Here is a 26,201-nt window from a genome sequence, read left to right on the forward strand (position 1 = left end):
TTCTTCATAACGGCACCGACCAACTTCGAACGATAATAAAGACAGCGTGGTCTACTCTTACTCCAACCTCAAGGATGCCATGCAAAGAAAAGGACGGACCAGCTGCAGAAAGAACAGTCCATGCGTGATGTAGAGAGAATTCCACCCCTTCAAGTGGCAATTCCAACCAAACTTTTCTCCCTTCGTTTGTCGAGTTGATGAACCTACAGATTCTGTCTCCACGACGAAACACCGAGCTTTTGTACGCAGGCTTCAGAAGCAGGCGGAGTCAGGGGGACACTGTCGTCATGTGCGCTGCCGTCATTTGCCCGTCGCCTGAAAGTCAGATGCAAAAGTTTCCACGCAACTCTTCCACATGCTGCTCCTGAAACGGTCAGTGCGCACTGCGGAGAGAGCATGCAGGTACGCGTCTCCTGGGTTCTCAACTTCCCGCTCTAACACTAATACCTCCGCTCTCACTGAAGAAAGACGTCAATGGCGCAAGTACAAACTTGGAGTTTTGTGGGAGAGAGTACACGCGAAACCCTAACTGTGCCATCGTTTTCCTGTCTTTGGGGTCTGGATTGAGCCTCAATCAGGTGCGTCGTTCAGTGTTATACGTCGTTGAAGACTGCCAGGCACGACGCTCCAATGATGACGACCCTTTTCCTGCAGCGGGGAACTTCGAGTGACGAAAGCAACGAACAAGTGCCGTATCCTACGGCAGACCGCGGCCCAGGAAGAAAATTGTGCATGCGCACGATGATCATGGCCGCCACTCGCAAATTCTGCGAGTGTTGATTCAGCATTCACAGTGCAGAGCAAGAGTAAGTGGTTGGTGGTCTTTTTATAGACTCCAGAAGCTCCAGCTGCGGAGATGGGACACGGACATTTTGTCCGCCTGACTCGTCTCGCCCACATGCCCTGACAGCAACTTTGGAGCGTGACGATTTCATGTGCTGTTTCTGTGCACAGTCTGTGGTGCGAGGGTATAAAGGGAGAGCTCCTCACTCTACAGAAGAGTCTTCCGCCTTCATACCTCAACCATATTGAGTTCTGAAACTGGGGAAGGAAGCACAGCGGGTATAAAAGCACTTGTTTGTTTGTGCGGAGTGACTGGAGACCTCTGAGCTTTTCTGTTCTTGACTTCCATCAAGCTCTATCGAATCTCATCATCATTGAAAGCTAAACACATCTATTATTCTTCAAGATAGCTGGTCTACATTTTGTATGCCAATTGAAATTCTTCTGAAAATAGCAAAGTCCTCGAGCAAAGGACCCCAAAGCTTCCAGATCTTTTGTGGTCTGTCAAACCAGCGAGTCGAACTTTACGTCAATGCGGTCCGTTATCGCTAGCGCCCATGCCATGGTCAATTTTTGAACTGCGCGGGACATGGCGGGCAATATATAAGTCACGGGATTCAGCAATGACCAGCTCTCGCGTGGTCGTGACTTTGTTGCGTGGCAGGTCCGCCCCTGACCCCTGATTTCATGTGTCGTTCTGGGACCTCAGCATGTGGACCGGTGGTGGTATCAAAGCGCGTCCGACTCTGTCGGAGCACCACTAATAGCAATCGAGCTGAATGCACAGCTTACTTGGGAATTACAACCGTCCTGCAGCGTGGAGCCAGAAATCCCCCGCTTCTTCCAACGCCATCCTTTGACAACCGACATGGTCAACGGTCGTCACCATCATCCAACGAAGTTACCCCTAACCCCATCACAGTGCTGCGGAAAAGAATTCAGCTCAAAGTAAGAGTTCGTAAAAGCGCAAAGACCAACGCCGCAACAAAGTGCAATGTACTTCCCGATGGAGTACTAGCGCCATCTCACCCAAGACCACAGTGCCTCTCTGCTTGTTGAAGCTTTTCCAGCTTCAAATCTGGCTCGATTCAATGTGGCAGACTGAAGGTAAAGGAGTCTATGGAGATGGTTTTATACCCGCCGTCGAAACGCAGCTCAATAGGAGTACAGGCATCGTGACTTCCGCTTGTGCCCCACGCACGCGATGCCTTTACGCCTTGCTACTGTAAGGGCTTCTGTTTCACGTGGCTGGCTACAGGTCAGTACTCGGTCGGGGCTATTTATACCTCTGCTGTGTCGTCGACTCTCCTTTGCTTTGAACAACGCTCGCAGCGCACTCGAAAAAGTCGCTGTGCTCAAACTGACAAATTCAATCATCACCAACAGAATTACTTGCGTCTGTGGGGTGCTAGCTTTGAGGCTTGAAGGTGTCGGAGGTAAAAGGCTGAACGGATTACTTTGCTGTAGCAGAAACTGTTCACTCTGCTCTTTGCTTTTCGGCTGAATCGCTTGATGATGGACGCCTGCACTTTACCACCACGACAATGCACTTCCACATCTCATCTCATTTGCAGCATCTCGCCGCACCATCAGCTGTACGAGCAAAGGAAGGAACAACCGGAAAAAAAAAAAAAAAAAAAGGGAGAAAGTCTTGCAAGACAGACAAAGCAAGACAAGAACAGTTGTCAATACACTCGATGTTGGAAGATACACAAAGTAGAGTGACTTGTCGACACGACGTCTAGGAGGCTACAGATGAGCATTATATACCCGCTGGAGCCGCAAGGACCTCGCCGTCAGCTGCTTCCTTCCGCCATCACAAGCACATTGAATTGTCACGATCCGTTCTCTTCGTCTGCCGCATGACGTATGACTTTCTTTACCTGGATTTCTTCTGACAGCTGCAAAAGCCAAATGACCCTGATCCGAGCTCTGCGGCCCGTCTGTCAACGAGTATATAAACCGACACTTCCTCGCCTGGATTTCCATCTTCCTACACGGGACACGAAACCGGACACTTTTCGGTTGCTTCACGAGGATCTTCAGTTTTCTTCTACTCCTACTTGTTGTTCTTGTTTGTTTGCCGACTCTTTGCAGACATGTCGGTTCAGGGGCAAGTTAAGGTTCGTTGAAACTTGCTGGAACTTGACACGTTAAATGAATAACGAAGTACGCGATGGAGCCACTGTGATGAAGGGCATTGTATCGTGTCAGTTCTTGCAGCAAACTCAACAGACAAGTTCGCGTCAAGAGCTGAAGCAGCTTGTCTGACCTCTGACCTCTAAGTCCTGAATTTTCTGGCCTGTTCTAGTCCTAACAATTGAATTCAGACTAATCCAGTCCTCGCAGTCACCCCCCCAGCTTTCTTTTCACATGATCCTCCGCGTCAAACGTGCCATGTGACGCTTACCCGAGCGGCTATTCCTTGTGATTGCCGCCAGTAACTATCCGCATCTATAAAAGCCTCTGCCTTCTCTCTCCTTCATACAATTCCTCCATCGACAGTCGCACCGGCAAAGATCATTCCCGGCCACCAATGTTTTTATACACACACTTGGTTATGGCGTCACTGTGGTGGTCGTGGTGTGCCCCGGTCCCATTCAAACCTTGCACTCTTTTCGCTTGTTTCGCGGGCAACGTACCGTGTGTTCAGAACCAAGTGTTCAATATTCCAATGTCGATTTTGGCATCACTTTCGAAGGATGGAGGACGCCATGGAGACAGCGTGACGTCAAACAGCACTCTACCATCGCACTCACCACGTGGGCAGTCAGAGACGGGCAAACGCCTCGTCAGGAGCGAATCTCAGTCACTCCTCTCCGACCACATGACCCCTGAATTACCACGCGTGACCGACAGCAGCGACCGCAAGAAGGTATATAAGCCCACCCTCTTCCCCAGCCACTGTACTTCCTTTCTCCATCCAGACGTCTTTTCTCGATGTCCCCCACGCAATCTCCGTGGGTTCAGCCACCACTTCGCGTGTGTTCTGCTTTCCAGTACAGGAACGCCGATGCTTCGTCTTTTCCCGTCGATTTTTTTGAGTGCAAAAATCGACCAACCGATGTCAGATTACCGCGACACTTGTTAACGATGACGGCGAGGATTAAGGCGTGATGATGGAACACAGCATATTCCCTCCACGCCCATGACCGCAGATACAGCGCCACCCAATCACCTCGTCTAGAATAAGTCCCCTCAATCACCCAATTGGCGCGCACGCAACACACCCCCTGACTGTCTAGTATCACGCGCGACCAACTCCAGCAGTGACAGCAGCGGCGGCGAGATATAAAACCATCTTCCCTCTCTCTCTCTCTCTCCTTTCCTCCGCATCAAGCGACGCAATCCACCCTTCGCCAGAGAGCGCGACTGCATCGCAAAAGCAAACTGCGCCATCCTTTTCACCGAATTCATGCACTGCCTGTGTGTCTCGTTGTTTGTTGCTCACCCGGCGTACGCATTTGCCTCGGAAATTCAAATGTAGGGTGCAGAGGGAAGGACGTGGAGAGCGACTTTGTCGCCATCATGACGGCGTAGTGGTCATGAGCAATACAATCCACGCGTAAAAAGATGCTGGACGGTGCTGTAGTTGTGTCTGTACGGTCGTCGGGGAGGGGGGCATGTGGAGGGAGGGGAGCATTTGAGCAGTCCAGCAGTCCACGAGCCGAGCGACCACTTGTGCACTTGCGCGGCAAAGGAGGTCGTCAAAAACCAGTCAGTCAATCAATGTCAACCCGCATCACCTTCGCAGTACGCAAAACGAGGGTGAGGGAAAAACTGCCTGCCTGGTACTCTCGTTCACGTACGCTGCACGACGCCACACCACCACACTCTTCATCCTGGAATAGACGCTCATCCAGCCCCGTCAATCAATCAATCAATCAACCCAAACCCCACCCAATCAGCCACCGCGCCATCTCACCTCATCTCGCCGCCCACCAACAATAGCAGTCGTCGTCGTGGTCGAAGTATTAGATAAGGTAGAAATGTTGATAGTAGTAGTCGTAGCAGTAGTAGTCATCCTAGTAAAAAGTAGTAGTAGTAGTGTTAAAAGTGACAAGCAACCGCCTGACCAAGTATAACCCAACCCAACCCACCCGATCTGATCAGCAAATCCAGCCAGCCAGCCAACCAATCCAGCGCATCCGACCCGAGCGATCCGATCGATCCAAACAGCAATCCAGTCCAGTTGATTCCGGTCCAGTCCAGTACGATACCGGTTCATGCCCTCAGCGCAAGAAGGAAGAAAAAGAGGAAGAGAGGAAAAGAGAGAGGAAGAGCTAAAAAGGGGAGACGGTAGCCGTAGCCACCACCGTAACAACTCGAAAGACTCGGGAAAAACAAGACTCGAGAAGAGAGGAAAAGAGGAAAAGGAGGCTGGAGCGGGCGACAAACGCTTCATTATCAACACACAGAGAGTCAACGACGACACACAAAAAGAGAAGACACGCCACCACCTCATCACAGCCATCACCACCTCCATCACCAAGAATTACTACGGTCTCTTTTTGACCTTGCCTTGTCCGCTGAGTCCCAACCCCGCCACCCCGCCACTACCGCCTATAACCGCTCTCCCGGCGCCTCCAGCAGCTCCTGCAGCTCCCCCACTGCCGGCTCCGCTGTTAGCTGCGGCACCTGCTAAGCCGCTGTTCGCGCCAACGCCCATGCCGACGTGGCCCATACCCGACGACGAAGCGGCGTGGGCGTGGTGGTAGTCGGAGTGCTTTGAGTCGGCAGCGGCGTCGCCACCACCGCCGAGGAGGTAGCGGCGGCCCAGGCGGTGCAGGTGCGAAAACGAGGTCGACGATAAGTGGATAGCGACGAGCCAGGCGCAAAGGATGTTGGCCAGGTGATGCAGGAGGTAGGCGTACGTGACGCCGTAGATGGCGGCGTAGGCGGCAAGGATGAAGAGGAGGACGTTGGTGACGTAGCGGATGCTGATGTCTCGTCAATACACACGTAGTGAATCTGGAGAAGGAAACTTACCGGTTAGGAACCCTCGGAATCATCCGCCCCGTGCTGAGCGTTTCGACGAGGAGGATGAAGGGCATGATGGAGAGGATGTTGTGGTGCGAGGAAAAGGGCGTGAGCCAGTGGACGGCCAGATTACGGATCCAGACAACGAGGACAGGAACGTTGATGGGGAGAATCCAGATCATTAAGATGAGCATCGAGTGCGCGTAATTGTAAAAGTTGTAGTTGGCCTCGGATCGCTGCCGTTGGTTAGTGAAGTATGAAGAGGGCAAAGAACTCAACTTACTGTTTCCCGCGCGATCCGGAGGGCCCTGATGCAGGTTGCTATATGAACGATGCAAAGGACCATGTACGCAAAGTGGTAGGGTATGAACGTGGAGACCATAAAGAGCAAAATGCCAGTCGTGACAACACGCTGTCTAGTAGAGCTGACGGCAAAAGCCGCGGGAGAACGTCTGCGCCGAATCAGCTACTGCCCTCGCCGCTTGTAGCGAATTACTTACCTTCCCTCATCACATTTCAAAACAGGCTTGACGAATCGGAAAATGACAGTCAAAACGTGCACAGTCATCAACGTCACATAGTTCATGGCGATGCAGACGCCAGTGGTGATGACGCCAAACAGCGGAACAAGAAACCAAAAAAAGGAGTCCTGCGTACCCAGCAGGAGGTCGTTTTTAGAATAGTCTAGGGCAGACTCAGTGGCGTTGCCACTCCAGAATGGGGACCAGCGCGAACCGTGGCGAGGGCCAGAACTGGCATTGGCAAAGGACATGCCGAAAAAGGTCAGGGCGATGAAAAGGACGGGAAGAGATGATCGCAAGCATTGGTTGCTACTCTCGGAAAAGGACATGAAGACGCCTGATTTGGTTAGCGTGGTCGGTTTTGACGCGCAATCAACTTACCAGCCTCGTCGTAGACCTTGAATTGCTTCCGCAAGATCAAGGCAACAGCGACCAGCGGGAACGTTGCAAAAACAACTCTATAGCGCATCCAAAGCTTCCCCAGGCTGCCAAAAAGGTCGACGTCAAGCGAGAAGTCTAGGGGTCTTTCACATGTCGGATCGGTCCAGATTTGAAAAGACAGGGCATTCAGGGAATCCGAGTTCTTGCTGCGTTTGAATGGGGGCGGCATGTACGGCGCGACTCCGTGCAAGTTGATGTCGGCTTCTTGCACATTTACGTAGAACTTCGATTCGTAAACCTCTTGGATGTACTGGCGAAGCAGCGGAGTGAAGAGCGGCTCTTCCTTGCAGTCCTTGTTGTGGATTCGAAGCTTGTAAGCCAACAGGCTCGAATGAAGGGCCGGGATCTTGACGTCTACAACCATGGGACGCTTGGCAGGGAGCTTCAGGTGCAGTCCACTAGATAGCAGCTGTCTCAATCCAGTATCCGTCTTGATCAGGGAATCGGACCGCGCGCTAAATTCGGCAATGACCCAGCCGCTGGTGTGTTCTGCAGCCTTGTCGACCACAGCCACAAATTGGTGATCTGCAAGATCTTCCACGTCATACTGGAGATAGGAAAATGGTCGCCGATTGTCAAATGGAAAATGGGAATCCCTGGTAGATGCTGGAAGCGTGATAACGTCTTCGGCCGCATTCTTGCAGGCCAAGCGTGTCGAGCCTGTGCTATCTCCGGAAAGATCCATGTCCATGGAGAAAATGGCAGCTGACTGTCCAGCCTGGAGAGGAAAGACGCTGCAAAAAAGCACCTCGAGTCTCCCACTCTGGCCCGAGGCATCAAATTGCTGATCCGTAAGAAGCGTGAATTTTCTGCCTTCCGGAGCTCCTTGAGGCGGAATTGGGAGCAGGTAAGCTCTGGGTTTGCTAGTCTGGCCCAAGGATCGAAGGGACAGGCGTTCGCCTTGAGAAATTATCGAGTTGGAATTGTCCTCCAGAGTCAAAAGGGTCCTTGGATCCTTGTGAGGAAGCGTCTTTTCTGCCACATCTTCCAAGCCAGTCAAGAACCATTTCTTGAAAATGCGCATTCTTTCAGCGCGGGGCACCGTTTGAGTTGATCTCGAAACGTCCACCACGTCGTACAAGGCCCGTATCACGCTCTTCCGCAATTGGTCGCACCAAGTGATGGCCAGGTGATCCATTCCAGTCCAAACGTGGGGTATCGAAGGCGTAAAGACGGTAAATCCGTGGGTCTGCGGCACCAGAGAAGATGTGCTGGCGTAGTCTGAGGGCACGACCGTGTCGAGGCCTCCTCCAGCAATTGAAATTAGTGTAACGTGCCACAGAGGATTGTCATTGGCCCACTGCTGCGAGTATGCATGTCTCCAGTAGGCGTTGATCTCCTTGTACGTGTTTACAATTTCGGCGTCAAAGGAAACGGGAGGTCGCGCGTGCGGAGCGGAGAGGGTGATGATGGTGTTGATGGAATTGGTTTGGTAGTTTGGCATTGTGAGCATGGTCCGAGCCACGATGCCTCCCATGGAATGTCCGACGATGATGACGGAACTCGGGTCTGGTAGATCGCCGCTCCTGATGGATCGCTGCGGGTTGTGGTACAGGGACAGGATGTAGGCCACGGCATCGTTCAGGTACTCGGCCTGATCGAGCAGCGTTTGGCCGTGAAAGGCTGTAATGTCTTCGTTGAAGTCTACCGAAAAGAAGTCGAGCGCTCGCTTGCCATTGGCGAGAGCATCCGGGTCGTTTTGGATCCAATCGTGATAATGGTATGCAGCCTCAGCGGCCAGAGAGCGAACTTGGCGATAGCTGCCAGCGTTTCCGGGGATGAAGAGGACGGGTACGCCTTTTACCTGCAATTGGTCAGCCTGCGGTGCACGTCGGGAGGAGGTGGTTCTACCCTGGCGTCCTCATCGATCAAGCCCTCCCTGTACATGTATAGCGAGTATTTGCTGGCAAATCGCGTGTGCTCGGTGTCGAAATCGTCAAATTTGACGTAGGCTGCCCACATTTGCGACATTGCGCAGCCCTTTGCGTCCAATTGACGGGTGAAGAAGCTCTGGACAATGGCGAAGAGCAGGACAGCAGCCAGCACCATTGTGCCCAGGGTCAGCAGGGACAGATTCCATGGGTTGCGCCATCGCGACCTGCGGCGGCCATAACCTTCAGCCATGTCGTCTGGTATAATGTCCCTGGTGAGCATCTTGGGTTGCAGCAGGTCCTTGTCCGACAGGGCCGAAGCGCAGGCCGTTGTTGAGGCGGTGTGGGAATCGGTCCAAGCGCGCGACTTGGTCAAGCAGGCTCTGGCTTGGCCAGTGTCATGGTCTCGTCGGCGTCGCTCCTTGGGTGTGTTGGTTGCGCCGTCGGTCGAGGAGCGCGGCGAGGGAGAGGGGGGAAGGCGGTGTTGGGTGGTCAAGTCGTCGCCGCCGAATCGGTTGTGGCCATGCTCCGGGTGCAGACCACGCGAAGTCGAGGATGCCGGGGCTACTCGCGGCAGGGCGGGCGCGCTTGACGTGGGTGCCGGATCCGGAGGCGAGGCGCTATTGTTGGTATCTTCGTCGTCGTCCTCCTCCTCGGTCGCAGAGCCAGACGGCCGTCTCCTCATTTAAAGCACCTCTGGAGAGAGCCACGCTGGGAATGTGGATGACGGCGGAGAATCGGGATTGGTGATTGGCCGGGAAGAGAGCCGGGGAGGACGGACAGGGGAGAAAAAAGAAGAGAAAAAAAAAAAAAAAATTGCGAGTGCGCGCAAAGCCTGAGCCTTTGGCTGAGCCTGAAGCTAAAGCTGGGGCTCACCTCACGACGAGTTGACGCAGGCCAAGGCTAGACTGGAGCTGTCGTGGAGCGTCTGCTGGTGGGAGTGTTGCGCGTTCCAGTTCTTCAAGCTAAGCGGGGGGGGGGGGAAATGCAAACGAGCGACTCGAGGCGGGACCTGGACTGGGACGGTGTCGGTAGTGCTGGCGCAGCAACAAAGGCAAAGTGTGGAACGGCGACGGGTAGGCGGAGAGTGATGGTGTTGACGACGACTGGAGGACGAGGACGAGAGGAGCAGAATCAATCAATTCGGTTCTCTTTGACGGACGGGACGTACAACCATCTCAGAGAGCCAGCCAGCCAGGATCGAGGGCCGCGGCGAGTGACCCGTGCTGCACGTCGCTGGTTGTTCTCTAACCGTCACCCAGTCTGCAAGGAGCTTCAATTCTCCCTCCCATGTTGACCATCTCAGCCTCTGCTTGGCGCCGGCGCCGCTGTCACCCATCCTGATGCTCCTCCTCCTCCGTCCATTGACGCTTCAACGCATGCAGTCAGCTTTCCCTATTCTACCTACCTACATTTCCCACCTCAGGCTCATCTCCGTAAGGTCCCATCTGACGGAGCCACCTCCCTCCCCAAGGTACGTGCGCGCCCCCATAATTGCCCACTGATGCAGCAAGATCAACGCCTCGCTGGCCCGTTTCGGCTTCTTCACCACCGCCTTCACCATCCCGGCTATAAAAAAGATAAAAATTGGAAAGATACATCCAAGGCGCCCAAGGAGGCCTCTGTCGCCGATGACTAACGCCCAAAATACGACACATGGAACCTGTCAATCTGCCCCCCCCCTGCCCTGCTCGGCTTCTAGCCCTTGTGACCCCCTCGTCGCACCTCCAAGCCGTTGCGTGCTACCACATCAATTCATCCATCTCGCCTCCCCCCCCCTGAGTCCCGCAGCCGCCGCCGCCGCGCCTGACAAGTCTTCAGGCATCACGATTCATTCGAAACAACAACACAACGCTTAGTTTTGCTCTGCCGTGCTGCCATCGCCCGCGTTCAGCGGCCCAACCGTCACCAACGGGTTGAGCTTCGCCATGGCCTGCTGCTGCCGCTGTTGCTCCTTTTCCTTGCGCGCGCTGGCTGCCCGCATCTTCTCAAACCGGCCCTTCGCTCCGTGCTTGATCCTGGCAATCATGTCTTGCGCCTTGCCCTTGTTGATCTCTCCCTCGGCCAGCTTGCTATCGTCGTCGCGAAACTTGTTCAGGAATTCGATCTGCGCCTCGCTCGCTGCCTTGTTGCGCCAGCTCTGCCACTTTTCTATAAAGATGAGCGGAAACTTGTCCGCCGCAAACGTGTCGGCCGCCCGAATCGCGTGCTCGAGCGACGGCGCCTGCGCAATCACCTTTGGCTTATAATACGGCGATCTAGCCTTGCGGCTCAGGTAAAACGGCATGGCCTGTGTGTGCTTGACCGCAAAGAGCTCGGGCTCGTGTTCGTCTCTCTCCACGATCAAGAACCCTACCTGGTTGCACGTCAGCGCGAACCGATCCTGGCCCACGCACACCCATGCAAAGTTGCTAAGCTTCCGTACCGCTTGGTCGATTCTGGTGTCGTCCAGCAAGTCTTGGATCGAGCTGTAGTCGGTGAACGTCACGGCGCTTCTGACTTCTGTGTGCTCTCCGGCCGTCACTGGAGAAACTTGGGCTATCTTTTCTTCTCGCACCTGTTCTTCCTCTTTGCGCTCCTTGATCTTCTTTGCGTCTTCGGTCGTGGTTTGGTCAAGGAGCGCGTCTGGATCCAGGCCAAGCAGAGTCGGAGTCGTGACGATGCCGGTCTGCAGAGCTGCAACCATGTCAATGATGTGGCAGTCCTTCTTGCCCGGGAACAACCGCATCCCGCGACCAATCATTTGAATGAGCAGACTTCGGGACCGCGTTGGCCGCGCCATTAGCACGCAGTCAATGTTGGGAATGTCGGTGCCCTCTGTGAAGACGCCACAGTTGAGCAGTACCGGGTATTCGTTTCGTCTGAATGCGTCAACGCGCTGTGACCGAATCTTGTTGGGCGTGTCTCCAGTGACATATCTGGCATCGATGCCATGCCGACGAAAAGTTGCCGTTAACCCAGTCAGATGCTCCAAGTCGACGCAAAACACGAGCGTAGACTTGCGCTGCGCCGCCTTGACCATCCACGACCGCACCGTAATTTCGTTGATTTCGTTGGTGTTCACGGCTTGCGACAGCGAAGAGGCTTGGAAGTCACCATTCGCCCCAAGCTTGACTTTTGAAAGATCCGCCTTGGTCGAGACCGTTGTGAAGATGACATTTGATAACCAATTATCTTCAATCATTTCCACGTAGTCTTTGTGGTAGACGACGTGATCAATGACGGTTCCAAGCCTCCTGCCATCGAACCGTGAAAATGTGGCAGACACGCCAACAAGGGCGGTTTTCGGGTTTGTGTTGTTCTTCAGCCCAAACCAATCCAGAACCTTGAGGTATGTCTCGGCGACAATGTGATGCGCCTCATCGACGAGGACGAGCTTGAAGCGGCGCGGATCGAATTTCTCCATTCGATCGCCGGAAATGATGCTCTGCACCGATGCGACGGTGATGTCGGCCGCGCCTGACGCGTGTATGTTTCCCATTTCTATGTCTACCGTCTTGTGTGGATAGGCGTTGGAGCAATGCCTCGCAGCCTGCTCGACCAGCTCGCGCCGGTGGGCCAAAATGAGCGTCTGTGTCGCATAGTCGTCCGGCGCAGGTACACGGTCAATGAGTTGCGTAAAGATTACCTGCAGGTGGTCAGCAGCGCGTTTACACAGGCGAGGCAGCATTGCGCACAGTCTTTCCGCTCCCAGTGGCCAGAGATACGCCGAGTCTATTGTGACCACGCTTAAGATACTCCAACACGCTCTGAATACATTCTTCCTGGTAATCGCGCAGCTGGATTGGTGTTCGCGTGGCGAGCGGCGATGACGCAGGTGGAATTGGCGTCTTTAGCGCTTTGGTTCGGGCGTAGCGCACACCGGGTATGGCAGTCCTCGGGCGAGCCCCAAAGAGTACGGCTCTCAGCGCATATTGGGCAACTCGCAGCATGAGGCCGCAATGTCGTTGGGAATGGTGGTAAAGGCGGTTGAATTTCAGGGAATGGTTCAAGCGCGTCACTAACGGATGTGGATTCTGGCCAAAGCGCCATTTATCTCCGGATGCTAAAGCCGAGTCCAGGCCATCGGGTGGCACGTGCATGTGCTAGCCGAAGAATCACCGGGCAGTCGCATCTTTGAGTCCGGCGATTGGCTGAAGCCAAACCTGCGACCTCAACCACTGCCCAAAATGAGCGAAGCCGCCATCGAGACCGGCAAGAGTGATGAAGTCGCTTCTGACAACGATGCTGAGCCGAAGATGTCAGACAAAGATCCCAAAGAACCTTCGGCCGCCAGGCAACGAAAAAGACGTTTTGATGCCGGATACATCGAAAGAGCAGAACACTATCGCAAGTTCTATCATCATGGATATCGAGACTTGTACAATGCCAACATTTCAGAGGTTGTCAACTTTGTAGCTCTGAGCGACCCTGGCCGCCTGTCGTCCTCGCAAATTGGAGCGTCACACTGGACGGTAACAGAAAAGCGGCGCCTGTTTGCTGCACTTGAAAGATTTGGGAGAGACCGAATGCAAGACCTGACGTCCGCCATAGAGACCAAGTCTGAACCCCAGATTCAAGAATATCTCTTGCTGCTGGAGCAAGGCACGGTTGAAGTTTTTCTCAATCAAGGCATTGATTATCAACCTCCCCGTCCGCACGATATCCCAGCTGCGTACGAATTGAGTGATGATTGTTGCAACAAGCTTGATAAAACAGCAGCCGCTCTCTCGTGGTACCAGCATTCTTTTGAAGCTAAGCAAGAGAGGGGCAAGCACGGCGAATTCTGGCTGCTCACTTCGACAATTGCCGATGAGATTGCCGAGGCATTCAAGAAGGCTGCCAAGAATCAGAAGATGCGAACGAAGACGCCTTGGAATCGCTTTAAGGCATACGAAGAAGAAGAGAGTTCTGATCAAGAGGTGGATGAAGAGGAGTTGGATGAGGACGCCAAGGCTAAGATCAAATCTGTTCCCGCCGCATCCTTTCTCAACTTGTCCAACTGGATCAGGCTGTCGAAACATGTCTTTATGAATGCTGGAGGGGACCGGAAAGAAGAAAACTGGCAAGCGATTGCAGGGGATGACGAGGAAATGGGTATTTTTCACACTGCCTTTACAGAGTTCCATCGCCTCGCCGTCAGCCTCACCAAAAGACTTGTTCTGGCCGCCCTAAACCAAGCAGAATCACGACTCAGGGCAACCGAACGAAATTACACGCATGCTCCCGAACCGTCTGTCGGCTCCAGAGATGTCATTACCGCCCTTGACATGCTCAACATGCCCAGATCGGCAAATGAAACTTGGATCAAGGCTCCTAGACGTTGTGGCGTGCAGGTATTTCGATCTCTCAGGGAAAATCAGGGCAGAAAGTACCTTCTGGATTATGACGAAGTGGAGCGGTTTCTTGGTGGAAACCCATCTCCCAAACGACCTGAGCGGAAGGCAGACGATGCAGTTGAAGATGACGAACTCTCAGAAGATGAAACTCGATCCAAAGACCAACATACCGACGACGATAGTGATGAGAGTGACAACGAAGCTGCTGCAAGGGAACAAGATCAGTATGAGACGAGGATGGAGGCTTACGCAGAGGAATACGACATGGCTCAATCTCAGCTTGAAGAGGCTCGGATCTTGGAGGCCATCGGTTTGCCTGCACCAAATCGTCTGGACAGTCTCGGGGATCCCCCAAAGAGGCGCAAATTTGCCACTGGTCTGGAAGATCTGGTCGACTGGAGAGAGCAGGTTGACTACAAGGCGGCCTGGGAAAGATATGGTCGCCCCATTACCGAAGCTGACTTTGTCAAGGTTCAAAAGGCTTTTGTTGATGGGGACGCAGAACCAGAACAGGTCCAAGTGCCAGAAGTATTGGTGCCCGAGGAGCCCGAAAACGGCGCTCTTGAAAAAGACGAGGCGGAGCCCGAAGATGAGGAGTCTGCGCAAGAGGAGGAGGAACCTACCCAAGACCTTGCAATACGACGTGTTTTGGAGCCACGGCAAGCTAGAGAGGAAGCAACGGTGATGATGGGAGAATTGCCTCCCTACCCTGAAGGCAATGGCAACGATTCATCGGGAGACGAGTACGATGAGCAACCGGCCTGAACGAGACCGGGAATAACAGCGTGTATTCCGCCTCTCCTATCTCCGAATGGTATTTTTGTATCACTGGAGGCTTCTTGGCTCTGTAAGCTTAAAGCTCAAAGAGGAATTGTACAGAGGCGGGGTTGAAGCGAGGGGGATCAGCCGGCGCCATGGCGTCATCCCGCCGCGACGGGATTGAACTACACGACGACATGCCAGGACGGCCGACTTTTCCGAGCTGGTATGCGAGGTTTACGCCATTGAAAAGCAGCGTGTGGGGACGCCACCCCACAAGCCCCTCTCCTCCATCTTTGACCAGTTGAAAGCCATGGAGATACTTGTCGTCTTTTTCCTGCTCGCTTGTGCTACGGCGCAGGTCACCTTTCAAGATGGCTCTGAAATCATACTTCGCACAGACAATGGTTCCTATGGACCCCCGGTGGAGGAAGTGCACTACTACTGGGATCAATTTCCGATAGGTCTGGCGCGGTCGAGTACCGGCCGTCTCTTTGTGTGCTACACACGAGGCGAATATGCCTATACGCTGGGAGAGGCTGTCAACAAATCGGCTGAACGACCTTATCCATCTACTGAATTGAACTTGCCAGTCTCTCAACTTGGCACCAGCTTCAATGGAATCCCCTTCGGCAGCAGCAACTCCACGGCCTTTATCAGCGTGCAAGCCCTTTACATTACACCCGAAACTCCAACACGAGAAGAGACGCTGTGGGTTCTGGACACTGGACGGCCATCTGTAAAAGACGCCAAAGGCGCCAGCACGTCGCTCTATGCGCAACCAGGAGGCCCAAAGCTCGTGGGCATATCTCTGCGGAACGACTCGATCTACGAGACATTTACCTTCCCCGCCAGCGTCCACTACCCAGACAGCTATATGAACGACCTCCGCTTCGACCTGCGCGCCACAATCAGCCCCGGCGGACGAGGCGTGGCGTACATCGTCGACTCGAGCGACGAAGGACGGCCCGGCTTCATCATGGTGGACCTGGGGACGGGCGAGTCCTGGCGACGCCTCACGCAACACCCATCGGTCCTGCGCGTCGAGCGCGACGTGCCGTCGTACTTTGGCCACGCCTTCTACCAGCGCGGCGTCGGCGCGGCCATTTCGAACCTGCGCGAAGGCAACGACGGCATGCAGCTGTCACCCGACGGCGCCACCATCTACTACTCACCGCTCACCTCGGACTACCTGTATGCGGTGCCGACGGCGAGCCTGCTTGCGCGCGACGCCGACGACCCGCTCGCTGAGCTCGCCGCCGCCAACAGTGTCAGCTGTTTGGGCCAGCGCGGCGGCAATGCGAATGGCTTCGAGGGCGACAATAATGGGCTCATTTACATGCTCATGCCCGAACATAATGCCATTTACTACTACGACCCCGCCGACTTGCAGACGCACACGTTCATTCGCGACCCTCGCATCATGTGGCCTGACTCAGCCAGCGTCGCTGAGGACGGCTATCTCTACGTCAACATCAATCAATTGCCGTTCCAGCCGCAGTGGAACAATGGCGTTGATTTGAGGATCAAGCCGGGCGCTGTGTTGAGGGCGAAGCTGCCGAATGACGGGAAGAAGATAATGGGGTTGGTGTAGTTGTAGAGGGACTTTGACGTCGAGGCCTTTGCACTGCTGCTTTTCACTGTGTAATTCCCTCTGAGGTACGGACAAATCACCAAAGGAGACGACAGGGGAACGAGGTGAATGAATAGCATTTGTATTGTTTCAATTGCCGCCCGTCGCCATGAGGTGAGGACGAATGCCTCCTGTGCTAACCATTCAATGAGCCTGGATGTTCACCGTCTGCTATCTTCGAAGGCTTTGCGTGCTCCCATTCTTCGTCACCAGACACCAAAGATACAAAATAGATAAAACACATTGAAAAAAAGAAAAATGTAAAAAAATTTAAAAGATGAGAAGGAAAGGGCTTGGATCTCTCATGCCTGTCTTCCCCTGGCCACGGGGACTCATCTATCCCCTGAAAAATGACCCCGCAGCTCAAGAGGCTAGACATTTACTGGGTCTAGGGAGTATTCATTTGTAAGCATAGGCTTGCCGCGTCTAAAAATCTACCGTTTACTAACATGAGCAGGGTATAAGGGGCGTTCGTTCTCCACGACCGCAACTAGGGAGCTATTGCAAACAGGTAGCGCCTTAGAAGCTATCGTTTACATTACTCAGCAGATCTTTTTTTTTTTTTTTTTTTTTTTTTTTTTGCGGCGACCAGGGAGCCTTCGTTGACCACCACGGGCTAGCCGCATCTAAGGAGCAGTCGATCGTCAGGCAAGGCTGAGAGCCACAAATGTTAGAAGGGACCTACCAGCTAGTAGGAACCCTAGTCACCCATCATCTCCTAGCAAGGGACTTGATGAGGCAAGTCTAAGTCCTACACTAATGTCTTCATGTTTAATGATGCAGACTGCGCAGCCAGCATGGCCCGTCGATGCACTGAGGTCATGGTCCTTGCGACACTACTATACCTATAAACACACCAGATGGAGACTTCATGCAAGAGGACGTTGTTTTTTAAGAGCAGAACGAGTTCTGCGTGGCCTTGATCTGTTAAGCATTAGTCGGCATTTTAGACTAAATTAGTCTACAGTGCCCGTTAGGGTCCACCACGACTACAATAAAACGGCCCATGTAACTTCTACGGGCGTACCTCAACAGTACTACATCGTGATCGAGAGACTTGATGAGAGCGAACCTAAACTTATCTTGCCGTTGTATCTGCTGTTGTAGAGCTCATAGGATGTGGTGAAACTCGGAGGAGAAAAGCACGCATTGGCCGGATGGAAGCTAGCAAAGGGTACGCAAGCTTTATTACCACCATGTCTTCAGAGACCATCGTGATCTCAGAGACTATCACAGTCCTCGGAGAACATTAGAGTCCTTGGAGAATACCAGAGTCCTTAGAGAACACTAGTCCTTAGAGAACAACCCAGTCCTCCGAGAACACTAGAGTCCTTGGAGACAACTCTAGTCCTCGGAGGGAGAGCACTATGGTCCTTAGTTCTCAGATAGGGATTAAGCTGGCTGTTTCATCCACCAGGGTCAATTTGGCCTCTACTCAATTGCTTAAGTGCTTATCCGTGTCTACCTCAGCCAGATGGAAGCTGACGAAATGGACGCAAGCTAGATGCAACAAGAAAACGGTGTTTGACGGACAAACACCATGAAAAAATCAAAGGAGCTCCCCTCCCTGCAGCTTCTAACGTCCTCCCGTTAACATACAAAGGCCCGGATGATGCTCCTTGGTCTGCCCCTAGGAGGATTCAACATGTCTCGAACCTAGCATAAGTGGAGACACAAGTTACACCGCGCGTCCACAAGGGCCACGATTCTCAACGCTGGAACCAATGGTGAATGGGATCATGAAGGTGGCGTGAAGAATCCGTTGGCTGCACCCCTTCTCTTACAACGCATTCGACCAAATTGCTCTAGGCCAGTTCGACCTCATTCTAAGGTCCGCATACGAGGAAGAGGAAGAACATGGCGTGATAGAGTGCATTCCTCAGACCGCCGAGATTCCAAATGGCGCGAGCGAAACCCTGCATGGATTCCCCGAGAAAATTTGAGAGAAATCCCAAGTCGGCGTGGCCAACAATGCCTTTAACCTTAAAGACGACATGGAAGGAACTGACGAAGATTCGACTGATGTCAACAGAATCGTTGAAGATTCCGAAGACGAAATTCAAAATCCATCCGATTCGTCCACACACGGAATCGAAAAGAAGCGGAATCGATGCTGATGGACAAAGCAACCGTGACTTTATGTGAACTCAAAGGACGCTCCGTCGAAAGGCGTGGACAGGGATCATTCATGCCCCATCATAGGACGTTGACAGACAGCCTCCAGGCTCCGTCAAGGGACCGGGACAGGGAGCATTCGGGCTCCTGTTCGCCACTGCTACAGTTCTACGGACCTGCGTCTTCCTCGCGGCGGCAGCGGTGGCGCGGGTGATCCCTCAATTTCTTCCTTCAGCAGGTCAGTCAACAACAAATTCACACAGAGGGAATCAAAAAATGCCACGGTTCCAAAGCAACATCGTATTTACACCTGTTTCTACATGTCACCCACAGGAAATCTTGTCTCGACCTCAGAGAGACCTCTTGCTGCGGAAATCTAGGCCTCGACGTTGGCAACACTGCGCTTGCGGCGTCTGCAAGTCTTGCCAGAGCGAGTGTTGGCAGCCTGAGCCGGGAACTCAGTTGGCCAAGAGCCGTACCACCAGTCATCACTGTTAGAGGCACCAGCCGCGACGCTCTCAGAGGGCGTGGTGGCGGCGGGCGAGGCGATTGAGGTGGAGGCTCCGCTTGCGGCCTGCTGGGCCGAGCTGATCAGCATCTGAAGCGTGGTGGGGGAGGCGACAGAGGGAGTGGTAGCAACAGCGGACGAGGCGACGGCCGGCGCCGCCGTGGAGCTGAATGCTACTGTAGCCGGGGAGGAGGACGCGGACGACGCACCTGCAGCCGAGTTGCCGGAGGAAGAGGTGGAGGAGCTCATGCAAGCGAACGACATCTTCTTGGTCGTCTTGGAGCTAAGGCCAAGCGCCATGACGCTGTCGCTGAGGTCCCAGGTCATGCTCACGTAGGGCCAGCAGATGCGGCCGTCGGACATCGTCACCATGTCACCTGCGAGATACTGTTTGATTTTTGTTAGCTTTGCCTTCGAAGTTGTCCAACGAGAACCCAACCCTGAGTCTTTGCTCATCGGTCAGGGTATGAAAGGACTAGACTCACGGTGTCCTTGACAGTGATGGCGTCGCCGACAGTGGCGCCGGTCGAGTCGACTTCCTGAAACTTAGTGCCCTCAAATGTACCAGCACATCCCATGGAAATGACTGTTATTGTGTCAGCAACGCTAATCACTCTCCATCTCGCTTTGAGACCTACAGTTGCACTGAGGGTTGGAAATCTCCTCCCAAGTGAGCAGGGCGTTGCTCTCGCCAAAGGTAGCAACGTGAGCGTTGGAGCAGTCATTGGGGCCCGAGGTAGGAGTGATCCAGTTGATCTGGTGGTCTCCACTCGTGGCACCGACCTCAGACGAAGCCGCCTTGCCGTTCAGCGTCGCCTTGTCACTCAAAAGAGCCACAGCGACTTTGCGCGGGTTTGTGCGATTAACGCTAGAAACATATCCGTCGCCCATCCAATCGTAAGCGGTAAGGTCAGTAGCTCCACGGGACACCCAAGTAAGGATGTATTTGGTGCTGCCGCCGAAGCGGGCGAGACCGCTGTAGCTACCGCTCATACCGCCGAACGCTTCGTTGGTGGCACCATTCGTTACGTTTTCGTTGGAGATCTTGGTAGCTTGAGTTGTATCCATGCCTGTCCCCCCTGTGTTAAGGGCTAAAAATCCCTGGTCGATTTTCGCATGTTAGTTTTACGAACTAATGGGGACTTGAGTTGTGGTGTTGAGGGATCGGAGGTTCGAAATCGGCCAATTTCGAGCACTCCAACACCCACGACGCGAATACAGTTGACTTTAGATCCCAAAGAGATACAATACTCACCAGTTGCACATACTGAGGCATAAGGAGTGGCGTCCGCAGCCTCCAGGGCGATTCCGGTGTTGTGGGAGCATCCCCACGAGCTGGTGCCCTCAACGGATTCGTCCAGCTTGCCCTCAGACGTGATATAGAGCATGTTATCGCCGTAGTGTCCTTTTGCGGATCCGCTAGCAGTTTGGTGAGCTAAGTACTCATCGTTGGACAAGGAACCTTTTTTTTTGGGGTGGGGGGGGGGGGGGGGGGGGGGGGGGAGGGGGAGGGAATAAGAAAATTTCACAACTTTGTTTTTGGTGACAAGGGGCTTAGGAGGGCTTACGAGTAGTCCGTAACGACGAAGTACGCTCCATAGTAATTTGCCTCAGACGAAAAAACCAGATCGCCGTTCAAGTCGGGCCTGTCAAAAAAAATCAGCTTCAGGAGGTTCTTCCGCAGGCTATCAAGCTAGGGGCTCTGACGAGCAAGAGAGACCCATATCATCATTGGAGTGGACATTGGGACCACCGAGCCAGGTCTTCCAGGTCTGCTTGCCACTCGTGTAGCGATAGAGGACTGCAACCGGAGTGTCGCTAGGGGGAGTCTCTCCCGAAGTCGAACTGGGCATGACCTCGTTGGTCAAGAGGGCGAACCCGTCATTGTGAGCGACAAGACCGCCAGCCTCCTTGCCACCCGTAATGGTGACGGTAATTCCAGTAGCCTCAAACGTGGAAGGGTTGACTTGTTGGACGTGGACGTTCGTGCCCGAGCTGTCCAAATAGGCCAGGTAGGCACTCTTGCCGTCAGGGGAGACGGCGAACGGAGTACGACGGTGGTGCGGAAGACCAGTCCAGTACGCCTCTTCGACAGGGCTAAAGGCGTTTTCAAGTGTGAGGACATCAACGTGCTTCTTCAAGTTGGACGTCGTGAGAGCTGCGAGCGAGCTCTGCGCAGCAGAAAGCAGCAAAAGAGCGGAAGAGAGCACCAGCATGCTGGGCAATGTAAAGAATGACGATACAAGAAAGAATGAATAGTTGGAGCTTGTGAGCTGCACCGTGATAGCTAGAGAGTGGGCTTTCAAGCCCTTCTATGGTGATTTTCATGGACCTACTCCATCTTGGCATCAATGTACTTTACGAACCAGAACGTCCAGGCTGTCGAGGGCCTGACAGTTCTCGCGCCACAGGAGACGTGCACGTCTTGCAATTTATGGGGCTCCATGGCGTGACATCTGGGACGGTGTTTCGCCGAAATGCGTTTCCCGCTTGAAGCGCGTGCAAGGGTCGCCACCCGGTCGGCTGTCGGTTCAACATGCCGTCTCCACAGGCTCCAGCCAGCCGGTGTAGAGAATCGCGTTCGACATGGACTGCGCTGGCAGTTGTTGGCGAGGTTTTTACTGCCTCTGCTGTGGAAGGTTCCGGCTACACGGCGTGATCATATCCGGATATGCACTATCCAAATCCCGAAGGTTTCTCCCGCACTCTGTCTTTAAATTGTGGGCCCCAAAGTCCAATTTGGTAAGTAGAGTCACCCTTAAATCGACGTCTGGCTGCGGAGAAGCATGATTCGCTGGGGAGTCTTGTGAGACCCAAGTCCGTTGGTTGTTCACGTCTCACATCATGTGGACAGCTACGGGGGCGCTCAGTCCTCGTCTTTCCAGAGGACGGAGCGCCGGAAGTTCACGGACATCGGGATTGCGTTGTGGAAGTCCGTCTCGGGGCAACGGCCCCGGGAATACTCAAAGATGCTGGAGCTGACGATGTTGAAAGGCCTCAAACTTTTTTCTTGTTCATCCAACACCGTACGCTGTTTTCTTTGCATGGTCCAAGCCTGTGAAGATGACGGAATGGTTGGTGTTTTACGCCTAGGATAATGGCGACTACCAGACAGCACCTCGTTTTTGCGACCACTGGACAGGTCGAGTACCAAGGAAAATTGGGGCCAGATCCAACAGGCGTACGGAAGAAGCTGGAAGAGTTGCCGTCTGTTCGTAAAAGGGGCTTGCTGACCGCTTCCAGTGAGCCCAACACCGCAAGTCCAAGACAATTGCCTGGCCTGACACCTCTTGTCTTTTCTTTGTCGTTTCCTCTACTTGCTCTCCAGGCTCTTCCAGTAGGATCTTGACTCCGTGGCTTTCATCAAAATAATCAATCCACATATTTTTGACGCGTCGACGACCGATGGGGTGTTTTTTGCAGTGAAGGGTATTCCCAAGCTTTGTTAATAAACTCGAGACACGGCCCTTAGCGGGCGGGTGGACCCGCCAATTAGAATCGCGCATCTCCCGGGCCCGAGTACGACAACGGTCGCGTTCCTCTGTGGTTGATGTGCCTTTTGACGTCCAGGGCAATGGTGGGGATGAAAGAGTCGGAAAAATGAAGGAGCCAATGTGTTGTTGCCGTGTTCGCGCTAACCCGATTTAAGCATCCACCAAACACTAAACCCCTGGCTCGCCGCAAACATACCTCATTCGCAGCGGCCTCTGGTCCAGCCCAGTTGGGCTGCGAATCATCTTTGATCGCACTAAGCTTGTTCAGAGCTTCTCTTTGAGCGCTGAGCGTGCACAACAACTGGAGATGACTAGAAAGTGGATAGCCAATCCGTCAAATGCAAATTTCGGAGTCAGTCTTTGCCCTCGCAGTTCCAGCTAGCTTGCGTATCCTCCGGATTTGTCCCATCACTGCCAGCCACTTGGCTCCATATCTTTGGCCGATTCAGATGTCTCTTCGATGCTCCAGCTTCAGCAACTTCTTTCAACAACCGCTGAATTCCGCTTCGGATTGAAGCTTTGGGTTTGCGGCTACAGTCAACAGCATACCCTCGCCGCCAGGAATGCATCTCATCAGTCGCCAGTGGCATCCTGATTGTGTCAACTTTTTTATTCTCTGTCCATATGTCAGGATTCCAGCGCATGATCCCCCTCAGAAGCAAACACTACCTCTAGAATGTGATTCAAGTTCTACAGACTGGTGCATTATGCCAGATATGTTGATACTTTGGTTCTTCATACCGTTACAAGGGCTGACCGTTTGGTAAGAGCATTGGAAGGCAAAAAATTGCTCTCTTTCTCTCTCTGCTGCTGTCTATCCTACCACTTGTCTTCTTCCTTCCTTTTCAGCCCTCGGACCCGCTGTCTGCCAAGTCTACTACAGAGGGCTTTCTCAGCTCAAGATACCATGTCCTGGAGTCATACCCCCTCTCCGGTAATTCTTCAATGAAGCTCCCCTGCAAGACCAACCCGATTGCGATTGCTACAATCATCTAGTTTGAATCAAACACCACCATAGCAGCTCGTGGTACAAAAGACCTTCACCTCCTCGGATTTCACTGAATTGGCAATCCACCCCGACGACTTCTATTCAATCAAGGAAAGTGAACTCTTCTTCTCGCTTAATCACTTTCGCAGTCTAGGTTCCTACGTCGTTGAACATCACAGCAGTCTGACCAGAAAACCGTATCTCCACTCTCCAGAACCATCACTCTCCTCTACAAAATCATGGTAGCAGTATTCAAACACGCAGGCACCGGTCTCACCTACAGCAAAGACCCACAGAGAATCCTCATCGGCATGGACTCCTCCATCCCCACACCAATCTGGAGCGACCTCATCCCCGAATTCTACACCTCACGCGACGGCGCCGCGAAACTTTCAATCGCAGACCTCAGCAAGCCCTCCGTCCGGCTCCTCGCACCTCTCGACGATCTCGACCTGCACACCGAGGCCGGTGTGAAGCGAGCCATGCGACAGTTCCGAACAGTCTGGCGACGCATCTTCCCGTCGAGCGCTCGCCTGGAGGGCCATCGCTTCGCGCTGCACAAGGCGCAGGGTAGCGACCATGTGTGGGATATTGGTGACTTTATTGAGGCGCATAGGTCGGGCAGGGAGACGCTGGAGCCGCCACTTGATCGCCTCAGCTTCGATACTCCCGAAGACGCCGAGCAGGCCCTGTTTGTCCTCGCCATGGTCGCTGTCGATGAGCATGAGAACGCGAGGGAAGCGCGGGATGCGGCTGTTCAGGGCTCGACTGCTTCGTCTGCTTTGGAGCAGCGACCGACAACACAACAGTGAATATGGGGAAAAATGCGGCCTGGATGATTGGCGCATTCCTTCCTTTGGGTTATGGGACTTTGTATGTTACTCCAACTTGGTGCAAACGCTGACAGAAATGCTCACAATCACTCAGGGGGGTTGGTAAGACTGACGGGGTGGAATCAGTTGAAATGTGCGGAACACAGTCTGGCGACCGGGCGTCACTTCAAACCCTGGAACTCAAGTGGGAACACGATTGCGGCACTGGAAAAATCTCTTTGGACTCGGCTTCAGACAGATTGGAATCAAATGGATCTTGCTCATGGTGCCGGGAATGGGATTATTCCCCTGTTACTTTTGAAGTGCCCTCGACTCGTCTTGATCGAACTGATTCCTCCAAGAGCTCCAGTGAATAATCGGCATGTCCCGAGTGGCATGCTGCCGTGAAAAGCAAGCCTTTTGAGTGATAGCCGTATTCCCGAACCCCATCGTTCAATCGCGTTTTTGCAGTAATCCCAAAACCCAAGTGTTGCCCCTGGCCTGCATTCAAACACAGTTCAACCTCCAAACCCATACCCCTCGTTGAAAGCAATTCCCCACTGTCCAAGACCTTTTAGTCAAACCGGATCACTCGGCCAAATGTCTCCCAACGTCTTGACTGCCCCTAAACCGTTGCTTCGCTTATTTCCCTGTCTCTCTGCCTGATACTCAGAACATTCGACCCCATCATCATAGTAAACGAAACCAGCCCTCCAATACCCATACTTCTCAAGCCACTCACTCTTGAGCCGTGCGTTCTCCCGTCCAATCTTGATGAGCAGCGGATGGTCTGGCGCAAAACCCGTGGCGTCCAGATGACAAGTCCTGTCCCGAAACTTGTGCAGCTTGTCGTCGTAGCATTTGGTGAGTTTGGTGAGAACGACGCGGCCCTCCGCTGTCCGAGGGTTCTCGGGTGGATGCGGACAGGGTCTCCATTGGTGGCGAGGGTGAGTGTTTGGTCAAGTCTTCTTGCGTCGGAGGGCTCAGCGAGCGGCTGTGTAGAAGGTCATGTGGCCGTGGATTTCCATGAATTTGAGCATTTTCTCGATCATCTCGGTTGTGAAGTTGAAGCCGGGGTTTTGTTTTTTTTTTTTTTTTTTTTTTCTTTTGGTTTTTTTGTGCCGTACCTGCCGGACGATCTCCTTTTGGTCTGCGGCAATCTGTCCGGAGTTGAGCTGCCATGTCTTGAGATGGTGGTCTGGAGGGCTAGGTTTGACGGCTTGAAACCACTTGGTGTTGGAGAAAAGGACATGGGGGATTGAGCCGAAGGATCGTCTTCTTCTTGATTTTGCCTTCAGTTGATTCCGTCTCGATTTTGGTTTCCATGGGTAATCTCATTTTGTAATTGATGTCGATTACCAAAGCCACAGGAGATTGGAAGGAACTTTTTTGCCGAAGTGATCGTCGGAAAGAAGATTCGTGGATAGAATACTGTTGGGGAGTTTGCTCGAGCAGACTTTGTCGAGAAAGACGATTGTCTGAAATGGGTTTTTGGAAAGAGAGATTGCTGAAGTGAGGGATTGCGGCAACTCCGACTCCTAAGAAGATCTTTTGCTGAATCTGCTGAGGACTTTAGCTTTTTGTTCAACGATTCAGGGGCTAGGAGAAGGGGCCTGAGAGGAGGGTTAACATTTCTTCTTTCTTCAGGGCTGAGGAGCGAAGATGTCCTTCTTGATGGAGGACGACGACGACGGTCAGAAGCGCGGGGCCAAATTTATATTCCCTCCACTCCAACAAATGGCTAACCCGATTAGGAAATGTACGACACTGAATTCGATGTTCGAAGTTAAGAATTTGGGCTCCTGTCACAGGAAGCACTGTTTTGGTTTCGCTATCTGTTCGTGTCCTCCTTTGGAACTGTCAGCGAGCACCTTTGATAGGGAGTGGATCAGCGACGTCCCATATCCCTTTCCCATCTTCAATACGACACATGGATTTCCGCAGGCCGTTTCCTTGGAATATGACAACATGGTAAGTG

At 53.3% G+C, this 26,201-nt stretch overlaps 5 protein-coding genes across 5 annotated transcripts; 2 read left to right on the plus strand and 3 right to left on the minus strand.

Moving 5' to 3' along the window:
- Window positions 1–5,281: 5,281 nt before the first annotated feature.
- IWZ02DRAFT_434550 (GPI inositol-deacylase-like protein) lies at window positions 5,282–9,281 on the minus strand (the record flags this gene model as incomplete). Its single annotated transcript, XM_066766371.1, has 6 exons — window positions 5,282–5,723; window positions 5,773–5,999; window positions 6,047–6,215; window positions 6,264–6,621; window positions 6,666–8,529; window positions 8,577–9,281. The coding sequence occupies 6 exons, from the start codon at window positions 9,279–9,281 to the stop codon at window positions 5,282–5,284; spliced, it is 3,765 nt and encodes a 1,254-aa protein (XP_066621184.1).
- A 991-nt stretch (window positions 9,282–10,272) lies between these two features.
- Window positions 10,273–12,699, minus strand: IWZ02DRAFT_455958 (DEAD/DEAH box helicase-like protein). The gene is made up of 2 exons (XM_066767820.1): window positions 12,274–12,699; window positions 10,273–12,224 (listed from the first exon to the last, which is right to left on the minus strand). The coding sequence occupies exons 1-2, from the start codon at window positions 12,676–12,678 to the stop codon at window positions 10,452–10,454; spliced, it is 2,178 nt and encodes a 725-aa protein (XP_066621185.1). The 5' UTR covers window positions 12,679–12,699; the 3' UTR covers window positions 10,273–10,451.
- A 54-nt stretch (window positions 12,700–12,753) lies between these two features.
- On the plus strand, window positions 12,754–14,833 carry IWZ02DRAFT_312109 (uncharacterized protein). The gene has a single exon (XM_066764081.1). The coding sequence runs from the start codon at window positions 12,766–12,768 to the stop codon at window positions 14,677–14,679; it is 1,914 nt and encodes a 637-aa protein (XP_066621186.1). The 5' UTR covers window positions 12,754–12,765; the 3' UTR covers window positions 14,680–14,833.
- On the plus strand, window positions 14,834–16,355 carry IWZ02DRAFT_312110 (major royal jelly protein-domain-containing protein). The gene has a single exon (XM_066764082.1). The coding sequence runs from the start codon at window positions 14,987–14,989 to the stop codon at window positions 16,265–16,267; it is 1,281 nt and encodes a 426-aa protein (XP_066621187.1). The 5' UTR covers window positions 14,834–14,986; the 3' UTR covers window positions 16,268–16,355.
- Window positions 16,356–18,797: 2,442 nt separating this feature from the next.
- On the minus strand, window positions 18,798–21,145 carry IWZ02DRAFT_380748 (uncharacterized protein; the record flags this gene model as incomplete). Its single annotated transcript, XM_066765125.1, has 6 exons — window positions 18,798–19,316; window positions 19,415–19,515; window positions 19,568–20,020; window positions 20,176–20,348; window positions 20,498–20,575; window positions 20,637–21,145. 6 exons carry the CDS (start codon window positions 21,143–21,145, stop codon window positions 18,798–18,800), a joined length of 1,833 nt encoding a protein of 610 aa, XP_066621188.1.
- Window positions 21,146–26,201: the final 5,056 nt, after the last annotated feature.

The sequence above is a fragment of the Phyllosticta citriasiana genome (genome assembly GCF_038021145.1).
Source record: "Phyllosticta citriasiana strain CBS 120426 chromosome Unknown IWZ02scaffold_9, whole genome shotgun sequence".
NCBI lineage: Eukaryota > Fungi > Ascomycota > Dothideomycetes > Botryosphaeriales > Phyllostictaceae > Phyllosticta > Phyllosticta citriasiana.